Genomic DNA, 22178 nt, shown 5'->3' with positions numbered 1-22178 from the left:
AGTTTTGCCAGTAAGAGAAAGGGCAGAAGAGAACCAAAGCTTTAACTAGATGCCCCCAAATTAAAACATTTTGTAAGATCTTTGAGACTGAGATACAGCATGAGGTTTTGTAGACTCTTGTCTACCTCATAAGATGCATCTGATGAAATAGTCTATGTAAGTGTATGCATCTGATAAAATAGACTGGGTCTATGAAAGTTTCTGATACAATTCTCAGTATCTAATGTGTTGCAAGATTCTCTTCTAATACAATCACATAGAACACTGACATAATTACGTCTTTGAATACAATCCAAATACAAAGGAACTGAATGAAAGAAATTGACTATAATGAGCTCCCATGAAAGAACTGAATCAGACAGCTCTAGCTTTTTGTGAAAAGCCATCTAGATACATTCTCCTGAAACATCATAATCATAAGTGATATTTTTTACCCTCTTCTTTCCTGGTTCCGAAGCACGGGTATCATAATCATCAGGAAGTTGCAGATAATCTTCCATTCTACTGGCAATTGCTTCCCAATCACGCTTCCTCTTAGCACCAGTTCGTAATCCATCCAATTTGTCTGAGAAGAAACATATAGCCTTAGAGTTAAGGAAGAACTGCATAGCACCCAGCATAAGCAAGATGCATGGAGATATTCTCAAAAGGTGCCCACAGCAGTAGAAGTTCCACATTGTTGTATTTTTCATGAGTGGAATACGTTCAGAAAAAATGGGAAAATTCTTTTCCATCTTTCTGAGGCATCCTTGCTTAAATCTACAAGGTATAAATATATATTCGCAGAGAGAAAAAACATCTTGTCTTGGGTAACTGAGAGTCCATATACCGAGGTAATGCTTGAACACATTCCAGAAATAACTCGATTTTCCATCAATTTTATGATTAAAACCAATATGTTAGGTCAGTGCTGTGACAAATAGATGCTACCAGACATTTATACATCTTTTAGAAAGATCACAAGGTCATTTTTCAGCTGTTTCAGTAAGGAATCAGATTGTGGTGCAGAGTATCTGATACAACAGGAGTACGTGCAGCTGTCTGCCATTTTCTCTTTGAGCAAATCACAACGATAATGAAGTTCCAAATTACATCTGCAGCATTTTTTGCTGTTATGGTAGCTGTTTTTTCTTCCAGAACAATCTCAAAAATGTTATTGGAAACAAGCAGTTTCTAGCAGGTGATGCCATCATGTACATTCTAAGTCATCTAACAAGTCAACTATTTTCTAGATGCATGATTTCTAATTTTCACATGTCTGCAATGTTAAATGTTAGACTCAACACTTAAATATTTTGCCCATAAACCTGTTTAAATGAGTTTTAAAATTCTAGTTTGTCCAAATTGTTATTAGGAAATGCTAATAAAATTGAGAAAACTTTCTACATTTGTTCTGGACAGAATGTTGTAAATTATAACCGTGTATTTTCAATACAGAAAATAGAATACAAACAGTTATATATGATTTAATGTATGGAATTTTATATTCTGGATATAATATGAATTTCTGTGAAGTACGAAACAATCTCAATTCCAATATTACTGACCTACTTTGATTTTCTCAAAACCTGAAGTCTGAAAAACAGCAAAAATCCAATAAATGAGGTCATTTACTAATAAATTTGCACTAACGTCTTTTATTTGAGGTAATTTAATTTTAATTAAAGTCTATCTTCTGTCGGTCTGTAAAAGAAAAAGTTCCAGTGATATGTATTTGCACACTAAATTAAAATTATTGCCAGTTTCATAGGTTGCCATCAGCTGTAAAAAGTATGAATATTTCTCAAAAGTTAGCTCACAGGAACCAGCTTTCACAATGAATAGTGCAGTCAGTGTGTAAAATGCATGTAAGGAAAATACATTTATACTTATAATCATACAGTTAGTGATCTGAGATATAGAAGATGTCTATACTAGAGATCTCACAAACCATGGCAATGATCCAGGACGTTCTGTAATCATGTGGAAACTTTCTTTCATGAGGTATGTGTTTATGTGTATACATGTGTTTTGCTATTTTCCTTTCCAGCTAAACTCTTTCAATGCTGCACCAAATCGTGCTCCAGTGTATAATATTTTTCAACGGTAGCTTTTAGGGGAAGGGATTGCAATGGGAACGAAGGATAGAAAACTCTCAGCACACATACATCTGCTTCATTACAGATTCAGGCGTCAAACTGTTCAGACTTAAAACATTAACAGGTATATCTAATCAGCACAGAAGAGCTATAGGAATGATACACACGATATCTAGAAAGAAAAGGATGAAGTAAGTATGAAAAAGGCATCCTTGTTCATTCAGTTAGCTACTTCATAATGATTTATTTTTATTATTTTGGCCTCCAAGTTTCATTCCTTCATTACTGTGTCTTTAAAAAATGTAATGTAAATATCATAAAACTTTATGAAATGTAATAAATATTTAGCTAAGCAACTGTAAAAGAAACAGAAAAGCAATTTAAGATGTAATAAATAATTTTCATGTAAGCACAGGTTTTTATAGAATAGAGACAAAGTTCAGATGCATAGTAGTAGTAGTAGTTTCAGTTACAAATAAGTTTGATTTGGAGTTGAAATAATGAAATTAGTACTTGATAGAGATTACTACAAAAATCCCCATGAACACTCAGCAGCTGTTATATTTTCGCTAAAGTATTATTGCCTTTGTAAGCAAATACAAAAGGATATTGCATGAACACATTCTAAGGAGCACACACAAATATAGTATGTTATTGGCAAAATTGACAGAAAAGGTATTAACATAGGAGATATGTTTATGAAAAAGAAATCTAACAAATTGTATTTTACAGATATTTACCAGAAAGCCCTCATAGAGTAAGTATGTGAAAGGCTGGCTGCGATCACAGTATCAAGATGCACTTAAGTTTCAGAGATACTTTGGAAGGTGAGCAATACCTCTATACTGCATTACCCTTCCAGATCATCCTGCTAGAGGATCCTCATTAGGAGATGGGCAAATAAAGTGCATCATTATGACTCTTCCTACATGTTTCAGATGCCTTTGATGATATTAACCAGGGTAGGGTATGCGGCTGTACATCTCAGATGGAAACTGCAGTCCTCACGAGGGACTGCTGCTCTGCTTCATGACATATATATTGCATGGTTTCACAAACTCTAATATTGACTCTTAAGGTATTTTAAGCTACATAAAACTGTTGTGAGGTAATTTGCAGAGAAAGAGAAAACTAGCAGCAGTAGACACATATCTGTCTCCTTCCTATCCTTTTAATTCAGGCAGTATTGTAGATAAACTGGGAGTAGGTTTATGGAACTTGTCTATGGGTTGTACAATGACCCACGGCTAGCACAGCAGGTTAAATCGCCAGCTACAGAAGATCTTGCTGATGGGAAGGTAGACAGTTAAAGCTGCAGGCGGGGTGAACTCCCCCCATCAGCCTAGATTCTGCCTATCTAGCAGTTCGAAAACAGCAATGTGACTAGATAAATAGATACCACTTTAGCGGGGAGGTAAAAGGTGACCCTAAAACACACACCAGCAGTTCGATCGACAGGCTCTTCAGCGTGGAAGAATGGAACAATAGCATCTCCCCATGGCCAAGTCAAGCTCAGACTCCAGGTGCAGGAAATGAAAAGAGGGAAGCCTGCCTGTTTATGTATTGTCTGTCTCTGTCAATTGTATAATGGCATTGAATGTTTGCCATATATATGGACCTGCAATCTGCTCTGAGTCCCGTCAGGGAGATAGAGCAGAATATAAATAAAGTATATTATATTATTACTATTCCTTTAGTCCGCCACTGTATTTCTCATAGTAATCAACCAGATGCCTCTTGGAGGTTTAAAAGAAGAGCATGAAGGCAGAAGCCTCTCCCACCATTGTTCCATAATGACACATTCTCAGACAGGGTTGATGTTCTATTGGCTAATATTTCAAACTAGATCACAGTAGTCCATTCTGAATATTAATAAGGTACAAAGAACCCTAGCATGAACTTATCTCAAAAATGGCTGCAGCTGATAAATGAGTTTATTAACAAAGTTGAGAGACCTTCTGGGAATAAGGTATCATTAGCTTAAAAACAATAAGATAAAAATGATTTAATTTTGCTGCAAAGCCAGTGGCAAATTCAACAACAGTTGGGATGCTTGCAGATGGGTGAGCATGCAGCCTGGATGTTGTCCAACTGCAAAGAACCAAGTGCTCAGTTTGTGAGTGCTATAAGATCTGGCCTAAGAGATTAATATTATGGTAACCTCCACTTAGTATACCATCCGGAATAAATTTTGAAGATGAAATCAGCTAGAGTCATTCATCAAAAGCTGGAACAGATAGTAAAAAATGTATCTTACCAGTTTTTGTTAATAGCTTCACCATCTACCAATTTGCTTCTGGACATATTTCAAAACTCTGTCTTCAGCTTACAAAGCCCTATCAGTGTCTTGGGATCAAAGCAACTAAATAACTGCTGATGTCCATATAAACATTCTCAGTTACTAAGATGTTAGATATTCTGTTCAGAGTACCACTACCTCAGCAAGGTGAGTGGGTGACAACGATTGACATGTCTTTCCAGTTTGTGCCACCTCATTTGTGAAACTTCTTTTTCTTATTCATTACCTTAGTCTCTTCTTTGAAAGTTTTTAGATGCCAACCAGATGCATTTACTTCACACAGGTTTGCTGACTCACATTTTCAATGCATTAAAAACCATTTGATGAGCTCATTAAAATAATGTATCCCTTGTTGCTGTTTAATGGTGATTTTTTACAGTTCAATTTAACTATGTTGAAAACCACTACAAATCACAGCAGACATTAGAGCTATACATATATTTAAACAAATAAATTCAGGTCCTTAATTCAGTGACGTAACATTTAATTTACATGTAGTGTTCTTTTGAGATGAGTGTTCTGTTTATAACATTCCCATGAAGACAAAGCAGGCTGCTACACCAAAAGTGTGAAAACAATAACCAAAGATTCAGGAACTTTACCTAGACAACTATATCACTTAAATATACATCTATCAGTTTAGGCACCACTGTAAGATAACTGCTGTCTACCATTTGCCCCAATATAGTAGCAGTGAGTTGTAGGAATCCTTTGAATTCTACATAATTCTGCAAGATTTCATCCCTGTGGAATGGTAGAGACCACCCTTACCTTTTTATATTCATGGATATTTGAGTGTATTATGTACAGTTTAAATTGTGTTTCTCCTTTTGTGTAACACTTCAAGGTTTGCTATCAACCATGTTTGGTACCAGTGTCAAGTTCCTGACTACCTAATTGCTGCATAAAGTTGAAAGCACATAGAATTACTAGAATACTGAGGCAATCACACATAGTAGCAACATAACTTCCTGTAGGAATAAAATTGCAAGAGTGAACTGGTAATGATTTTCACATTATGTATTTGTACATAAAGCATGTGTGTGAGAAAGCAGAAATGTAACATATGTTGTGTCAAGTTCACAAAAATTCTTTATATGTGGAAAAATGTGTTCACTTTTACATATTAAATTCATCAAGATACTTGATATAATTTTATACCACTCAATTATGACAAAATGTGTCAAAAATGTGGCTAAAACCGCAGCAAGATTAAATTACTTACCTTCTTTGGTAGTCCTCTTATCCCCCAAATCCCATCCCACATTAGCTACTAAACACATTAGCTACTAAGTCGGCACTATGCTTTCTCAAAATTTCAACAGCTCATCAACAAACTATAGTGAAAGAGACGTCAGAAATAGGTTGGGGTACCCTCTTAAGTATCTTACACAACGAAGCTTTAAGAGATGATGTTGGGATGCATATACAGTACTAATAATTTAATTCAGTTTGCGTCTGAAATGTAATGTGCAATTATTCAGCATTATATATAAAATATATGCTCTTCATTTTTGCCAGGGATTTCTTTCAGCTAAAAAAAGCACATAACATTAATTTGTGTTTACACAATTTTCTTTTACAGTAAAGTCTGTTTTTAAAAAAAATGAATTCTATTTAAAAAACTACAATAATTTTCAATTAAGTACCAAGGCTGCAATAAAATTATAGAATGAGCTGGCTCTCAGTCATATAGCAGTGGCTTTTTACATAGCAATGCTTTGAAATACTGATGGTTCCTTGCTGATTCCAATTATGTCAGGGCAAGGTATAATGCTGAACAATGCACACAGGTTAACCATACTGGGTTCCTATAGCCTTTGGAAATTCTAAATGAACCTTTTTGTTGTGTGACTGCAAGTCATTTCCTACTTATGGTGATGCTATAGCAAGATTTTCTTCATAAGATTTGTTCAGAGGTAATTTGCCTTTGCCTTCTTCTGGGATTGATAGTGCGAGTTGCCCATGGTCACCCAGTGGGTTTCCATGGCTGAGTGTAGATTTGAACCCTGTCTTCTAGGATTGTAGTCCACTATGCTGAATATACTATAAATATTTGCTGTTAGACACAAATAATATAAAGATAAAGGCGTCATGCAAGTCACACAAAATGTCACATTTTCAAGGACATGATTGTGTTTTGCACTGTGGAAGACAAGCTGCATACTACAGATATAATTGGGTAGTATATCTGCAGAAAAGCTAAATTTTATTTGTTTTATTTTTCCCTAGGTAAGCCATCAGAGAAGAATGTCTGTGCAAATAGTTTCAAGAGATTAAAAAAAAATTAAATACCCACCTAATTTTGCTTCGGAAGTATCCATCTCCCATTTGCTTTTCGGAATGTAACCCTAAATCATATACAGAGAGAAGCTCGAAGGATTAGAGAAAGATATAGAAGACATAGCACACATTTTAACTTGCAACAGCATTACATTACAAACATTTCCTTAGGACAAACTAAATCTCAATTGTGACGTGAGAGACAAGATTTGAAACTGCAAAGTAGGGCAAATTGCCATAGCTTTTTTGTACCAAGTATAACAGCTTAATGCTCAGAAATATTGAAAACTCAATACCACAACACTCTTCACCTGGTTTCTAACAATACTGGTACAAATAGATATCACATACATCTCCAAGTAGCTTTAGAAAACAGTAATTAAGTACTTTTACCAGGATTCAGAGACAAATGTGCAAGCTTTTACTTGCACACCACAGCTCACCAGATTGAACAAAACTCTCATGTGCTGCATCAGAATGTCCAACTTTCTGGAATAAGCACAGGGTGCAGCAGAAAAAGGGCTTCTGAAGCCCCAGAGAAAGAATACCAGTCTTCAGTAAATGTATACTGTATAATACAGTGTATATTCTAAGAATACATTTCAAATATTTATGAAATTTCCACCTTCTTTAACAGTATGGATATTTGTAACTTGTGTTCACACTTCTTGTGTCAAAAGAACCAAGAAAGAACTGAATATATATGAAGATCATCTATCAATGAATGTATAAACCCAGCCCCACGTGTTCCAGTTTAGCCTAGTCATATGTTCCAAGCTATTAAATAACATTTCTAATTACCAGTGCTATGTATTATGTGTACACTTAGCCAGGTTTGGCTTTGAACCAACACAAGATATATAAACCAGCTAGGAATCACTGAGCAGCCTTGTTTTAAAAAACCACAGAATTCCATTTCTTCTCTTCCTGACCATCTGATAACATGGTTTCAGCATGGAAAAGAAATGATATAAACATTACCGTTGCTGTTAGTGTGAAGCAGTATATTAATGTGGAAAATATGTGTGTATATAACAATCTGTATTGGTTGCCAGTCAGTTGCACACTTCAATTAAAGTTGTTTGCTACTGCTAAAGTCCAACACATTTGGGTATCTAGTTATCTTTAAGATCTGTGGTCCTGAAGTCTGGCAGTTGCCTGTTAGAAAAAACATTTTGAAGCATGCTAGAAACTTGGTCAGAATGTGGTAGGCCTACATATTTTAATACTTTATTTCAAAATAGCTCCACCAATGTGTCTTTTTCTTTCCTCCAATTTCTTCAAATTATTGCCGATATAGCTCATGTTTTTAAAAGATTTTGATCTTAGGTTCTGTTCACAAAATGTGGAGTGCAGTCTTCTGAATTCCTGAAAAACAGTTCCTCTGTAATAGCACAGGATGTGATATATTGAGGTTGCCCTAAAGAGAACTGTTGAAAATGGGCAATTCCTCTCAATGTGTACATAAACATGACTTCTGCTTGTGTAGTAGCACCTTTGGGATTCAAACCATTGTCATTGGAATTTCAGTGGCTGGGATCTCATTATTCCACTATCAAAAGGACATTTTGGAATGTCACATTAGGACATAGGAGCACATTTCTCCTTCCTGCTACTGCCAAATCTTGCTCTGTTACTGCTGTCACCTCCTCCTCTTCCCCCCTGCAGGCACCTTTGTTCTTCTTCTTCTAAGACTGGCCACTACAAATGTGGAGGAAGCAACCATGACAACTGCAGGTGCAGGAGGTCTCAGAGGAGGCAGCCTGCATGTTGTTAGAGAAAGGAGAAGGCATGGATTGAGGAAGGAATCCCAGTGTTATTCCTGCTCTTGGTGCAGCTGACCTTCAGTTTTTTAAAGTTTCAGAATAAGACAAGATGGTGGAGTTTTAAGTTACATCAACGTTTCACAGTATCTCAGCCACAAAGATTATTAAACAAATAAATTCCCAATAAAGACATCTGGAGTACACAGTCAGATGTATATGCTATCTTTGTACCAATGATGTGGGATTTCCTGAGATACAACAGGTAGCAAAATGTTTGTAACATGACAGAGTCACACATACACACAACATGCATCCAGTACATATTTTAAAGAGTGCATTTTAGATTTCAAGCCTAAAAGTGTTCCAAAGACCCTCTAATAAAATGCAATGGGACACAGAAAGAATGACGTGAGAACATGTAAGCGGGTATTTGCTCTTAAGTTTAAGTTCTAGATTGCCCAGTTCTAGAAAGTTCACATTTTTTTCTGCCAGTTGCAGGATAACTCACACTTGTGAATACAGGGACCACGAGGAGAAAGTGCTATTACATTATCAAATGTCAACCCAATAATTATATTCATCCTCCTACTACTGGGAAATTCTTTTATATTCTTTCACATATAGAAGTCAGTTCTAGTAACTTCTAAACCGCAGACTACTTTTCAGATCAAACTGAAAATAGCCAGAGTATTCAGAATTGTATATACTGCAGTTGATGAATTAGGCCAGGTCTCTCGTTCTCATACAGAAAGAAAAGTGAATTGTAAAAGTCCATCAGTGGGAAAGAGTTAGGATAGGTTAAATGTACAAGAAATGAAAGGTCTTTGGATGGAGTTCCTATAGGATATCAAAATTTCTCAAACTGGGCTCCTCCAGATGTTTTCGTCTTCAGCTCCCACAATTCCTAACAGCTGGTAAGGTGGCTAAGATGGAAGCTGAAGTCCAAAACATCTGAAGGAGCAGTTTGAGAAACAGTATATATACATGTTTCCACTTTAGTCTTTTCTAGAGAACATTCAGCTTTTTCCAATATTTGGTTTTTACAACTTAATTCTATTTCCCTTGTAAAAAGACAGTTTTTAATTCATAAGAAACAAAATCAGTTGCATCTACTAAAGACTGAAGGAATATAATTGTAATGTACACTAGTTAAACTAGAACTTGAAATGCTTTTCTATACCGAATGAAAACTGCATTTCAGCTAGTAAAGAAGGATCACAGTATTTTTTAAACTAAAAAGCATGTACTATTTTAGTTTTCTAAATTTCATTTATCTGGATGGTAATAGCCACCAATGTGAGAATCAGAATAAGTGTGCATCTAAATACAAATTGCAAGGGAGAAACAGCAGAAGAATCTGATTATCATCCTCAAATCTTGCTTTTGAGCTTGCTATGGGAGCTGTTTGGCCACTGTGGGAAACATGATATGGAACAAAACAGGGCTTTAATATGATCCATCAGGGCACTTTTAATGGTTTGATGATATAATTTTACTTTTGGAGAAGAAACCTGTTTACTGACAAAGGAAAACAAAGGTTCCAGTTATGCAAGGATCTCTGTTCAGAAGATCAGCCAGGAAATCGACAGGAAATATATTGAGCTTTTATTTCAGAAAGTACTATTCCAGAAAGAAATTTCTGTCCAACTTGGGGAAACAATTCAAGGACTGGTGAAGCGCTGACTTACAAAAGAGTATGATAAAACTCTGAAAAAAGTTGAAATTAAAACTGGTAAAAACAGAATGAAAGTGAAACAAAATGAAAATCAGGACAAAGAGGAAGAATCGGTAAGAATACAGAAAGAACACTGAGAAGATTTGAGCAGTTGTAAAGCTCAATTATTGAGTGGACTTCTATCTGCTAAACAGAAAAGAACCTCAATAGCAAGGCCAGTTTCCCTTCTGAGTTCCAACTGCAGAGACCAGTCAACAAAATGATGAATTGAAAAAACAACTGCAGTCCAGGAAAGGACCATATACCTAGGAATGAAATCGTATCCTTTTAGTTGTTAGAGACTATTTGCATAATCCTTCTTCAAAAAAATTCTACTGCTGCTTCAGTATCTCTTTGTGGTATCTTACAAAATTTCAGATTATGGAACCGCAGGTATTCTCCATCTCTGTTTAACTTTAATATGTAGGACTGGGCATCAGTCAATGCAAGGGGAATACTATTTTCTATAGCAAAACCATCTTCTCAGAGAGATGGGGAAAAGGCCTTAGAATAAGTTATCCATGAATTGGCAAAAAGTCTTCAATAAAAGGACCAGCATTCCAAAATTGTAGATTCAATACCAGGAACTGGCTTTCAAAATACATCCACCATGTTCCATACTCAGATTAGGAGACATGTTATAAAATCTTTCCTTTCAATATGATTGGTTTAATGGACGTTGCTATGGTTTGATAGTCCACTTTCCCCAGAATCATAAATGTAGATATTGATCTTCCCATCTCTGATGCATGTGCATCCGTGTGATACTTTGAAGATGTTTCAGAAGTTATAAACTATTTCTGGTTTGTTTTCACTCTGTCTTTCAATGGGCCAAGAGTCAACTCTCAGCAAGACTATATGAAATACTCTGATGTTCACATATATGCGAATGATTCCCAATAAATCAAAGTCTTAGTTTGTCTAGATTTTAATAGTTACTCTCTTTCCGCTCATTTGCTATCTCTGCTTGATATCCTCAAGAGCATTGGTGTGAAATGCTACAGAATACACCGCTCTTCTGAGGGAGACAATCACGCCAAGACTTATAAAAGATCAATGTGTTTTCCTAATCCACCTGATGAAAGTTGATCTATACACTTATAAATAAGGCACTTCAGTGGTTATATAAGTTGAACAGATTTGCAGGACATTATGTCCTTGCACTTAAAAAATACAGTGTTCTAAGCAAATAATGTCAAAGATATTTCTTCTCTTTGGAGCACAGGTTTGCAGTATATCTGCAAATTTATCATGCATATGTATCTTCAATATTCCAAGCTCCCGCATCAACGGAAGGCTTATCGAATAACCCATTTTGGTACAAAGCCTTGATAACAAGAATAAGCAGCAACAAATAGTAGTGTACTACCATACCATACAATACGGTGGACAAAATTCTTGAGTATGGATTCTTGAGTATGTAAAGTGTTTCACTGTGCATATGATTCCTAATAAAATTCATGTGTCCTCAAACTTTACACAATGTACTCTGAAGAATAGCAACAGCACAAATACATAATCTACAAATGTAATAATTGCGTATTTGCTGTCCATACACTTGCTTCACATCACAATTGTTCAAAATAGTGATGAACAGTTTCGTTTGTTACCTCTAGAAATATTAAAATAAAATGTATTGAAATAAAATTCCATAAAAGTTGTATCCTTTTCAAAACAGAACATCTGAAAGAAACAAAACAAGAATGATGATTTACCTTCTAGAAACACGTTAGCAAGCTGCTAAAAAGGTCTTTGTTCTTATGTACTGGAGAGAATTAGGACCCAAGGGCACATATATGTTTATATCTATATATGTGTGTGTGTGTTTGTATGTGTGTACAATGGAAGCAACTTAATATTTACAGATATGAGTTTTCACTCTTTTGAGATTCTTGATTACTTATTAGATTGCATTTGGCTCTTGGAGCTGAAAGTCCAAAAAAGGCAGGAATCCAAAGACTATCCGAAGAGTTTCATCACATAATAATCACATTTTTTGCTTTTTTTCCAGGAAAAAAGGGGTGAAGCTATTACGTGACAAACAAAAACTCTGGTCTGGTTTCTTTTCTTTTTTTAAAAAAAACCCACCTTACCTCTGAGACAGGAGGGCCCCCAAGCAAACAGCTCCATTTCTGTTTGCTTTTAAAAACTGCCTTGACACTGAGGAAGGAGGATTTTGTAAACTGCCTTGCCTTCAGAGAAAGCAAGGAAGGAAGGAAGGAAGGAAGGAAGGAAGGAAGGAAGGAAGGAAGGAAGGAAGGAAGGAAGGATCTGAGCCCCAAATGGCTGTGTTAATTACATACGACGGTTATGCAAAGGAAGGCTGGAAGCCAATTTTTGAAGCCAAAAAAAGGGATGTGCGATGATTATGCGGTGCCAACTATTATGCGGTGAATTACTGACAGCATGCAGTTGATAGCATCTGTCTGGATTTTCCTTTCTCTTGAGTAAATATGTTCTACTTAGGTTGGCCAGAGCAACTTATTTCCTAATTAAACATTAGATCATAGAAATATTGCCTCTGCAGCCAAAATGAAACAACCATGATTACCTTAATTATGATTACTCACATTATTGAACCGAGAGCAAGAATTGTTTTAAGAGAATCCAAAAGGTCCACCTAACCACCATGATGTGGTACAATTATTTCTGATACACTGCCGTCACCCTTGACCATCACCTGATGATTCAACTATATGTGAATGTCAGGAAACATGGGTAAGCTGGCAGTACTCAGGTATGACTATTCTAATCAATGGCAGTCAGTTTACCAAGCGGATCAGGTGGAAGATAACATGGTACGTTACAATGGCTATGAAGGTGGAAGAAGGCTACAACAGATTGAGAAGCCACTGCCATGTTAACCACGCCACTGGTTGGGACCCTCACTCTGTGGAGACTGTGTGTTGATCGGCTGTGCACTGACCTCCACATATTAAAAAAAAACCTCACACACAGGCGCCTTCTAAGAACTTGGAAGGCCATCATACTGGAATAACGAGGGATCGCCTAAGTAAGTACCCTCTTCCGCTGAGCACATAATCTTTTAAAATTATTGCTTCAAGAGCTTGATGTCCAGAATATATTTTCTGATATGCACATGAAAATGGTGCCTTTGGAATTGTGGAACTTCCCTAATAGAACCTTTGTGCAAAAAACAAAAACAAAACATAGCATCCAGAACTTTTAGGTGGTCTTGCTTTATCTTGTACAAGGATCTAGAACAAATGTCATTGTGTAGTTACAAGGTCCAGAGCATAGGCTGACTGTGCTATCCTGAATAACAAAAATATTGGTGACTGTAAACTTCTATAAGGGTAGAAGAGCTTTAGCCACAATCCATCTTCCTCTTACAAAAGACTTTTACTTGGTGGTCATCTGCTTCCTTCTTGGTTTTGGTCTTGTCAAAAGGGTACATCAACTTGAAAAGCTGGTAATTTTTTGACCATGAAGGCTTGGATCCTCTAGCCTCCTTGAGGGTAAACGATATAGATTTCATGTCTTTAGCATGAAATCTTTCTTCTGATTTCTATTCCTCCAGGATTGATTTAATACTTCATTTAGAAATGAAGTTGTAGTTGAGACTATGTTTGCTATTTCTTAGGATTAGCACACTGACTAATTATAGCACAGAAATTTCTATATTGCATCTTTGACCAGTCTAGGCTGGATTTTTCTTTGTTCCAATCATTTTATTCTCATTATTGTAGCCCAGCCTCCATCTGAGCTATTCAGGTGAGCCTGAAGTTGGGCCTGTTCAGCCTGTGATTGTCCCTGCATCTGCCTTATCAGAGGACTCCAGATTTGAGCCTGAGATGCAGCCAGAGTTTGTCCCAGTGGATTTTGGGACCAGAGTCATAATGGTTTCAAGCAGGCATCTTGAACCACATTCCTCAAAGGACTCAAAATCGGATCTCCTGGTGCCAGATTCTAGTTCGGATTCTGGAAGTGATAAGGTGGATAGGGCTAATGAGCTTGACAAGGAAGGCGATAACTCAGCAGCTGAAAAAAGGGAGTGTGTCAGACGAAGTAAACGATTGCTTTTGAAACGAAATAATGAGCACAGTTCTCACGGGAAGAGACCTTGAATTTCCCTTAAGGACTGCTTTCTCTGAAAGATTCAGAGGTGGTAACTTTGCTTATTCAAAGAGAGGAAGATCTCTGCTTCGTGCTCCTGTGAATTACATGTTATTGCCTGCAGCTTTGTATCTTGATTCTAATGCCAGCCTTGCTCTTATTTCTGGGGATTTCTGTGTATCCAGTTGAATGTTCCAGTAACCTTGCAGTTTGGTTCCTGCTCCAGCCAAGACCCTTGCCTTGTGTTTTAGCATTAACCTTGTACCGTGGACTAAACTTGGAGATTTATTCCTGTGTTCCAGCTTTGACTTCCTGTTTTCCAGTTTGACTCATGCCGTGGATTAATCCTTGATATCTTGTTTGGGCTATTCTTGATACCTTTCTTGGGATTTACTTTGATATCCGGTTTGGACTATGTTCTCTGAGTGACTTTTATGGACTCTTGCTTCAAGATTTTCAAGTACTTTGTTCTTGTGGATTTAAACACCCATTCTATTGACTTTGAACTTTGATTTGCTATTGCTTGTATATAATCTTCAATAAACAGCTTGCTTGCTTATATTCTGGGGCTCCAGTGTGGTGTTGAGGTGCCTACACAGCCTAGGGGTACAACACTCATTTCAAGAGCTATACTGTCTTAAGGCAAAGTTCACAGCTTTCAAACTAGATTGCAGGAGATTAAGTCCTAGGTGGGGACTTGCATCTGCCATCTTGGAAGAATCTGTAGAGAACGTCTTTGTAAATGTTTTTAACCACTTGGACTTTAGTTGATCTGAATCTGGATCTCATTGGTTCCAAGGTCCTGAGACCATCCCTTGATGGATCCAAAAATAATAACATTTCTTCTCACAGAGAAGAACATTTTTTCCTTTTTTTCTAAAATATCTACCCCTCTCAAAGTAGTCTTTACGCAGACAGAAAACCAGAGAGAGTACAACTGTGAAACTCTTCTTCTCTTCTCCATCAAAGTATCACATGAAGTACTGGTAAAGGGGCAAAGATCAGGAGTCATCCAAGAAGAAGCAGGCGGACTGCACATAAAACCTATTCTAATTTTTACAAAAGCTGGTGAAACATGAAGATTACTTTTCCCTGTTAGAACATTTGTGATTACAATGAAGCTGGCTTTGCTCTCTGTTGGAGTTCCAAGGCAGTTATGCCCTCCAATGAGAAGGAAGGACTGAAACTTGAATCTTCTACAGGAGGAATGTTATGTTTGTAAACACTCTTGATTGAACTAAAGGAAAAATTAACCTTTTACTGACTCTTTTATCAGTTAAATGTAGATGAAGTCCCAAAGTCTGTGACATGTGGAAACCTATGTGCACATTTATATGAATAAGCCACACTGGACAAAATGGTGCTTATTTCTAACTAAAAGTGAACAGGATTATGCTATAAGAAATATTAATGACAGTTAGATAAAACAATTAAGAGTTGTTATGACATCTGCAAAATGACAATACACCTGCCCCTTCCTATATTTAACATTTCATAGAAAATCTCTCTATATCAGTGGAAAACATTTCAATTTGAACTTTTCCAATGGACTGAGATACAACTTTTCGCATTCTCAAGATATACTGCTAACTCTGTTTCTACTAACAGAAAATGTAAGAGAAAGCTTTAACTAGACTCAGCTAAAAATAAGAATAGTATTGAAGGCTTCTCAAAACGAGTAAGAAATTTTTAAATGGTAATTCATACATTTCATGCCCTCACACTGAGTAAAATGGCAGAAACAGGAAGGGCAAAAGGGATGCTTTGGCAAAAATAGCAGTATTTAGTGCAGACAGCATCCTTGTTAGCACAGTAGTTAAATACATTTGATGCTGAGACAGGTTGATGTGTTTCCCTACCAGTTCACTTTCTTCTTCTTCAGCATCCTTCTTATTTTCTTCTTTCTGATCTTCGATGTTGGCATCAAAATCTTCCATTTCCACCTATGAGAATACAAAATATACCTCAGATAAGACAAAATACTAACTCAAGTATTTAACATCTACACAGAAAACACACAACAACCATGTGATTCCAGACATGAAAGCATTCGACAAAAATAAAGTTATTCTTCCAGAATGTTAACAATTACTAACTATGACTATTCAATCTGCAGTCAAACACTACATTAGTAGTGTTTTATTTTACAATTCACATTTCTTTTCAGCCACATGTAAGTCTATGGTTAAATTAAGATTCTTAAAAATCTTACCTCTTCAATAGCAGCATCTTGTAGCAAAGAGCGAATATCTAAGCGCATCATATGACGAGGTGCTGTCTCCCAATGATCAGCCATCTGAAAATGGGAATCAAAGATGCTTCTACAGTATACATTGTTTTCAGAAGACAATTATTGCTTTGGTTAGGAATTTAAAATTTCTCTGAATATAGACAAATTAAATTTTGACATGTGTATGTATGCAGAGGTGTTCTACTCTAACACTTCTAAAGGTTTGTCTACTACATTTTGCTATCAACTCAATTACCATCTTTAGTAGAAAAGTCCAAATCAGACTTGTTATGGATGATTAAAAATGTGGAAAAGAAGCAAACTCACAAGGTAATTTGTCTATTAAAATAATTATTGCAACTGACCACTAAAGTCTCCTATAAGGGAATATAGACTTTGTCCAAATAAGGTTCTTTGATTATGAAACTCTTAGTCCAGTTTACTGTTATTCTTTCCTTTTTCTTTCTTTATATCTTGATTTTATTTCTTTTTTTTGTTTATTGCTGGACTGCTTGTGTTAAGGACATAAATGCTTTACACTTTCAGTGTTCTATTACCACTTGTACACAAGCTAACAAAATGTCCAATAAAAACAAAAGGAAAATATTGTAGATATTATGATCTTTCAAAAATCACTTCATAAGAGACCCACCCCCAATGTTGGTAGCCTTCAGAAAAATACATAAAGAGATGTTGTGCTTTTGCATCTTTATAAAGTTACCTTATTAATTTCCTTGAGTTTGCGTCCATGAACATTTCTCTTACAACAAATTTGGTGGTCAGCAGTTATTTCAGCCAAGTAAACCTAGAATGCAGGAAGAAATGAGAATCTGCTCAGAATCCATATCACAACATGGAAAATAAGATTAGACAGGAACCATTCATGCTGAAGCAGCAGGCACGACTGAGGGAGTCTGTAAGAACTTTCTCTCTGTCCGCAAAGCAGACAGAGAATGTTATCGCCTGATATAGATATTCACAGTTCAAAGTCACTCAAAGCCTATTTTTATAGGTACTAATGACAAGAGGGATAATCCATGAATGTTTACCTCAAATCCTTTTGTTTTTGCAGCACTCCAGAATTGCTCAAAGTGGCGTACTCGATCATTAATGGCATCAAGAATAATAAAGGGAAAGAATCCATCATCCAAAGTTTTTTTGAAAGTTTTGAATAAGCTGGTACGGTAGATTTCTTCCATATCAGCTTCAAATTCATATTCCAAAACCTGTTAGAGAAAGAAAAGGAAGGTTAGAAAAAACAAATAATATTCTTCCTAGAAGGGCTTAGTTTATACTTCAACTATTACCTAATTTATAGAACTGGTGGGGATTAATTGAAAAGGGAAGTGTGATTTAGATATCATCTGCATGCTAATGACACCCAGCTTCAGATAACCATTCCCAGTAAAGCAGCACTGGGAGAGGCGAGGCAGAAAACAGTAGAAATCCATGACATAGGTGACAAGGAGCTAACTAGGAAGCTCCTAGCACAGCACCTTAGAATACAACCATTACACATGCATGAAAAGTCACTAGATTGTGATATCAATTTCCAGTTTGAATAAATGATCCAGAAGATTCCCATAGTTGATAATACTGAAAACTTCCAGCTGGTCCTGAAGAAATCATTATCTCATCACACCTCTCCACAGACCATTTTAATTCAAACATTAGGTGAAAAATATAATTAATGGAGTGAAATAAATTATTCTCCAGTAATTCCAAGGAGCTGTGTCACTCTCACCTGTTCCAATTCTAATAAATAAAGTGGAACTCAAGACTAGCCAAAAGGTGGAAAAATGTTGGGGCTTCTTGAATAGTGGTCTCAAAAATGAGTCTCTCAAAGCAGGTTTGAGAATCACTTTCTTAGTAAAGCATTTACCACTTCATAACCCAAGCAGATCTACCTTGTTGCCTAGACATCATCAGTCAAGATAGGCAAGCATACTCACAGAACACTAAGGTATGCGATCTATTTAGATATATGTAATCCAGAGGGACCAAGGGTCTGAGCTGAGTTTTCAGGAAGTCTCATCTCAGCCTCTAGAGATTTTTTTTTATTCCAACTCCCATTTGGATCCACCTGGTATTGAGGGTAGAGCAAGTGGCCCCCTCGCCCTTGTAAATGCTGGAAAATGCCAACAGACGTATCAGTTAATAATTGGTTCATGAGAATCATACTCGTGACAAATGCTCCCAGACTGTCATTTAGTCAAGACCACAAAACTAAATAAAGCTTGTTGCTCAGAATACTTCAGGATTGGTCCAAGGTTATTTCTGTGATCATGAATGCTACTGCAGAACATGCAGCACCTTACCGAGAAGTCAGTTAACGCAATTTAATTGACAAAAAGAACATGAATAAAAAGTACCTTCTTTTTTACTCTTTTCTTTGTATCAGGGTCTCTCTCTTCTTTTTCTACTTCAGTAATAAAATAGTCATCCAAGCTGAGTACTCTGGGAGCAGCTCCTCCACATTCTACTTCCTTATCCTGGGGAGGAAACAGAAAAGAAAAGTAGTTCACATTGCACATGCACGTAGTATTCCATCCTGGGGCATATGGAGCCAGAGACCGCTCCAATTAGTAAGAGAACATGTTGTTTTCATCCTTTCAGTCAACCCAGCTGCGATGCTTTGTAACATTGGACAAGAATACCCAAAATATGTGGATTTCTGGTCTGAATTGAGAAATAAAGAAAACTGTAAACACAGATGGCTGAGAGCAAAACATAATTAAGTTATACTCTTCAGTAAAATATTGATGGCATAAAGAAAATTGCTGGTTAGTGACTCACCCTGATGAGCTTTGCAACATGCGTTTTTCCACTGCCTGGCAATCCTCGCATGATAATGACAATCTAAAACAAAGACCACATAAGTGAAAGACTGGACACCTACTAAGTTGAATAATGAGTGTGCAGTGGAGTGTCAAAATACAGTCAAACTACAAATCAACTCCTTGTAACCTCTTGGTAAGAATTCAAGAAATGAGACCAAAGATTGCCACATTATTAAGGTAATGGATAGTGATTCACACAGCTGTTACGTCCAAATTACATCTGTGTGACTCTTTGTTGTTGTGGAGATTGGAATTCTCTGCTGACCTCTCACAACTAAATTCCCTCCAATATCACATTTCACCTGTTGCAGGCCTCCCACAACATGGTCAGTGGAGAAATGGCAAAGAAACATCCGAAGTTCGAATGTTTTTTTCTTCTGCTCATATATCACAATAAAAATTTATATTAAAAAAGAAACATCCTACAGTTGGATGTAGAACATTCATCCCCTGGGATCTCTGAAGAACCCCTAGGAGGCTGCAAATGATGCCTCATCAAAGTGTATCCAATTTCTGCGAAGTGGACAAAGTGTGATCTGTGGGCAGCATGTTGCCCCGGCGTTTTTGTAGGACAACCCAGTGGTGGTTTTTGCACCCAAATATTTACAAATGCCTGTAGGAGGTGTGGGGGCATTTCTGTCACATCCCTTCAGGCATTTTAAGCCCCACTAGATCTTTTTAAAAACTGGGAGTGGTTAAAAATGAACCTCTCCTAAACCTGAAGTGGCATGGTCCTCCAAAAATATGGCAAAAATTGCCACTTATAGCACATAAGAGAGCATTGAGGGTATATTTGTAGGTATTTTTACAGTATATGTGGTAGAGGTGCTGTTCCCAAAGGTCTCTTATATGTTGCCTGTCTCTGAACTACAGGAACTGAACTATTCTGAATTACACCTCATAGTACAACACTTCCTTCCTACCTACATATTCTCCACCAGTCAGTAATTGGCTGGGTGTGCAACAGGTAACAGGTGGATTGGGGGGGGGGGGGGCAGGGGAGGAAGAAGATGGGATGTAATTCCATCCTGTGGACTTTACCTACATCTCCCTAATGCAGGATATCAGCTAACAGTGGACCAGATCTCAGATCTATATTGCCATAACTCCTAAGACTTTTGCATTAATCTAAGCCCACAAAAAGGGAATTCTATTTCAGGAACCCAGGGATGTTAACACTATTTATATGCACATTATTTATAAGAAATGTAACAATTTATTCATTTTTATTTATTAAATGTTAAGTTAAATATTTATTAGCCACCCTAAAACACATTTTCTGGGTGCCTTACTATAAAATCAACTTAAACAATTTAAAATCAAATACAAAAACACATTCTAAAACTATACTGAACAACTGAATAATTTAGATGTTAAAATAGTTTATTGGACAGCATTATGTTACAAAGGCTTTAATTTCAACTTGTGCCCCAACTGATGTTGCAAAACTTTGCAGAATTCTGTGCATGCCTAGTTATTTTTGTTGAGTTTAATGAAGATGAGAACCATTAGCTCTGCCCTTTTCACCATTCAGACTCCAAACAAATCCTAATTTTCCTTAAGGCCAAAGGATAAAAGAGCCTGCTTCTTAATTTTCGACATGCAGGTATTTGTTGATAGAATTTTATGACATCATTAAACATTGCAACCATTGAATTCAGCTGAAAACAAACAGGCATCTTAGAATAAAGAGAAGGCTCAAATGGATGGAAATTCTCTGTGTTTGCTACACAACCAATGAAGTCCCTATGTGAGTGTTACTTTCATAATTACAGCACCTTCACTGAGAGGCAAATGAGACAGAGGATTAGTCTAAGTGAAGACACATTAACACCTGGAAAGAAGAACATAATCCATATGTATTACATATCTTTGCTGAAATCTAATGACTTTGATATATATATCTTCTTCCACACCTTGCTTAAGATTAGAAAACCAAATTCCCAATACGTACCCTCTCTGGTCTACTTTCCCGCCCAGGTGGTTTCAGTATATCATCCACATTTTTAGACTCTGGTTTTTTCTCTACACGAGGGGCAGGTGGTGGCTGTCGAGGTATTGATGGGGCAGAAAGGGGCATTCTATCCTCAGGGTAATTTCTCCGGTCACCTGAACACAAAGTTTACACAAGAATGGAAAAAGAAAATTAGATTTGAAAACAGTATTCTGTGGCAAGATCATAATTCTCCAGATGGCTCCCCCCTCAAAAAAAATAAGCTGCTTTGGCAATTTAAATTTTCTAACTAGAGAAATTCTGTTAATCGATTTCCAAATAATATTTACAAATTAGAACAAAAATAAGCCAGCAGAATATGGTATGTACAATACAGATAACTTCCCTTTCAGCTAGATTTTTATACTGTACTAACATTTTCTATAACTGGGACAGCCATTAAATGTTTGTTTCAGAACAAACTGGATTATACCCTAAGTTTGTTTTAGGCCTGGGGCAGACAGGATTTATGAGGCACTTAAGTCTGTTTGAAATGTGATTTTAAACTGCACCTTCATCTTTAGTGTATAATAACTAATGATTTTGACCTGGAAAATTTAATTAAGTTGTTTGAATTAGGGTCACACACACAGAGTGGGCCTGACAGGAAAATATTTTTAACTCACAAGACATAAAAAATTCCCTATAGCATTGCTTAATTTTGCTTCAAAAGACAACTTTACATAATAGAATTCTGTCCCAGTAAATACTTGATTTTGTGAACTATAATCCGTGGAGCAGGGTGAGCTCTCGTTGTTAGCCCCAGCTTCTGCCAACCTAAAAGTTCGAAAACATCCAAATGTTTTCAAACTGCTTAGAAATGTAGAGCACCACCCCCCAGAGTCGGACTTGACTGAATTTAATGTCAAGGGGAAACCTTTACATATGTATTATGCAC

The 22178-nt window shown here is 36.6% G+C and overlaps 1 protein-coding gene across 4 annotated transcripts in view; it reads right to left on the bottom strand.

Moving 5' to 3' along the window:
• The window catches only part of ylpm1 (YLP motif containing 1), a 78833-nt gene that overhangs the window by 20579 nt on the left and 36076 nt on the right, over positions 1 to 22178 (bottom strand). For 3 of the 4 annotated variants that reach the window (XM_062968311.1, XM_008124123.3, XM_008124168.3), the window contains 9 exons: positions 21242 to 21396; positions 19244 to 19306; positions 18820 to 18939; positions 17497 to 17673; positions 17169 to 17252; positions 16430 to 16513; positions 16077 to 16160; positions 6677 to 6728; positions 435 to 565 (listed from right to left, as the gene is read on the bottom strand). In XM_062968311.1, coding sequence (XP_062824381.1) covers positions 435 to 565; positions 6677 to 6728; positions 16077 to 16160; positions 16430 to 16513; positions 17169 to 17252; positions 17497 to 17673; positions 18820 to 18939; positions 19244 to 19306; positions 21242 to 21396 — 950 coding nt within the window. The remainder of the gene's footprint in view (positions 1 to 434; positions 566 to 6676; positions 6729 to 16076; positions 16161 to 16429; positions 16514 to 17168; positions 17253 to 17496; positions 17674 to 18819; positions 18940 to 19243; positions 19307 to 21241; positions 21397 to 22178) is intronic. The other variant, XM_016991315.2, reaches the window with a different exon arrangement.

This window comes from Anolis carolinensis, chromosome 1 (genome assembly GCF_035594765.1).
Source record: "Anolis carolinensis isolate JA03-04 chromosome 1, rAnoCar3.1.pri, whole genome shotgun sequence".
In the NCBI taxonomy this organism is placed as follows: Eukaryota; Metazoa; Chordata; class Lepidosauria; order Squamata; family Dactyloidae; genus Anolis; species Anolis carolinensis.
This window is presented reverse-complemented; position numbering and strand designations above follow the sequence as displayed.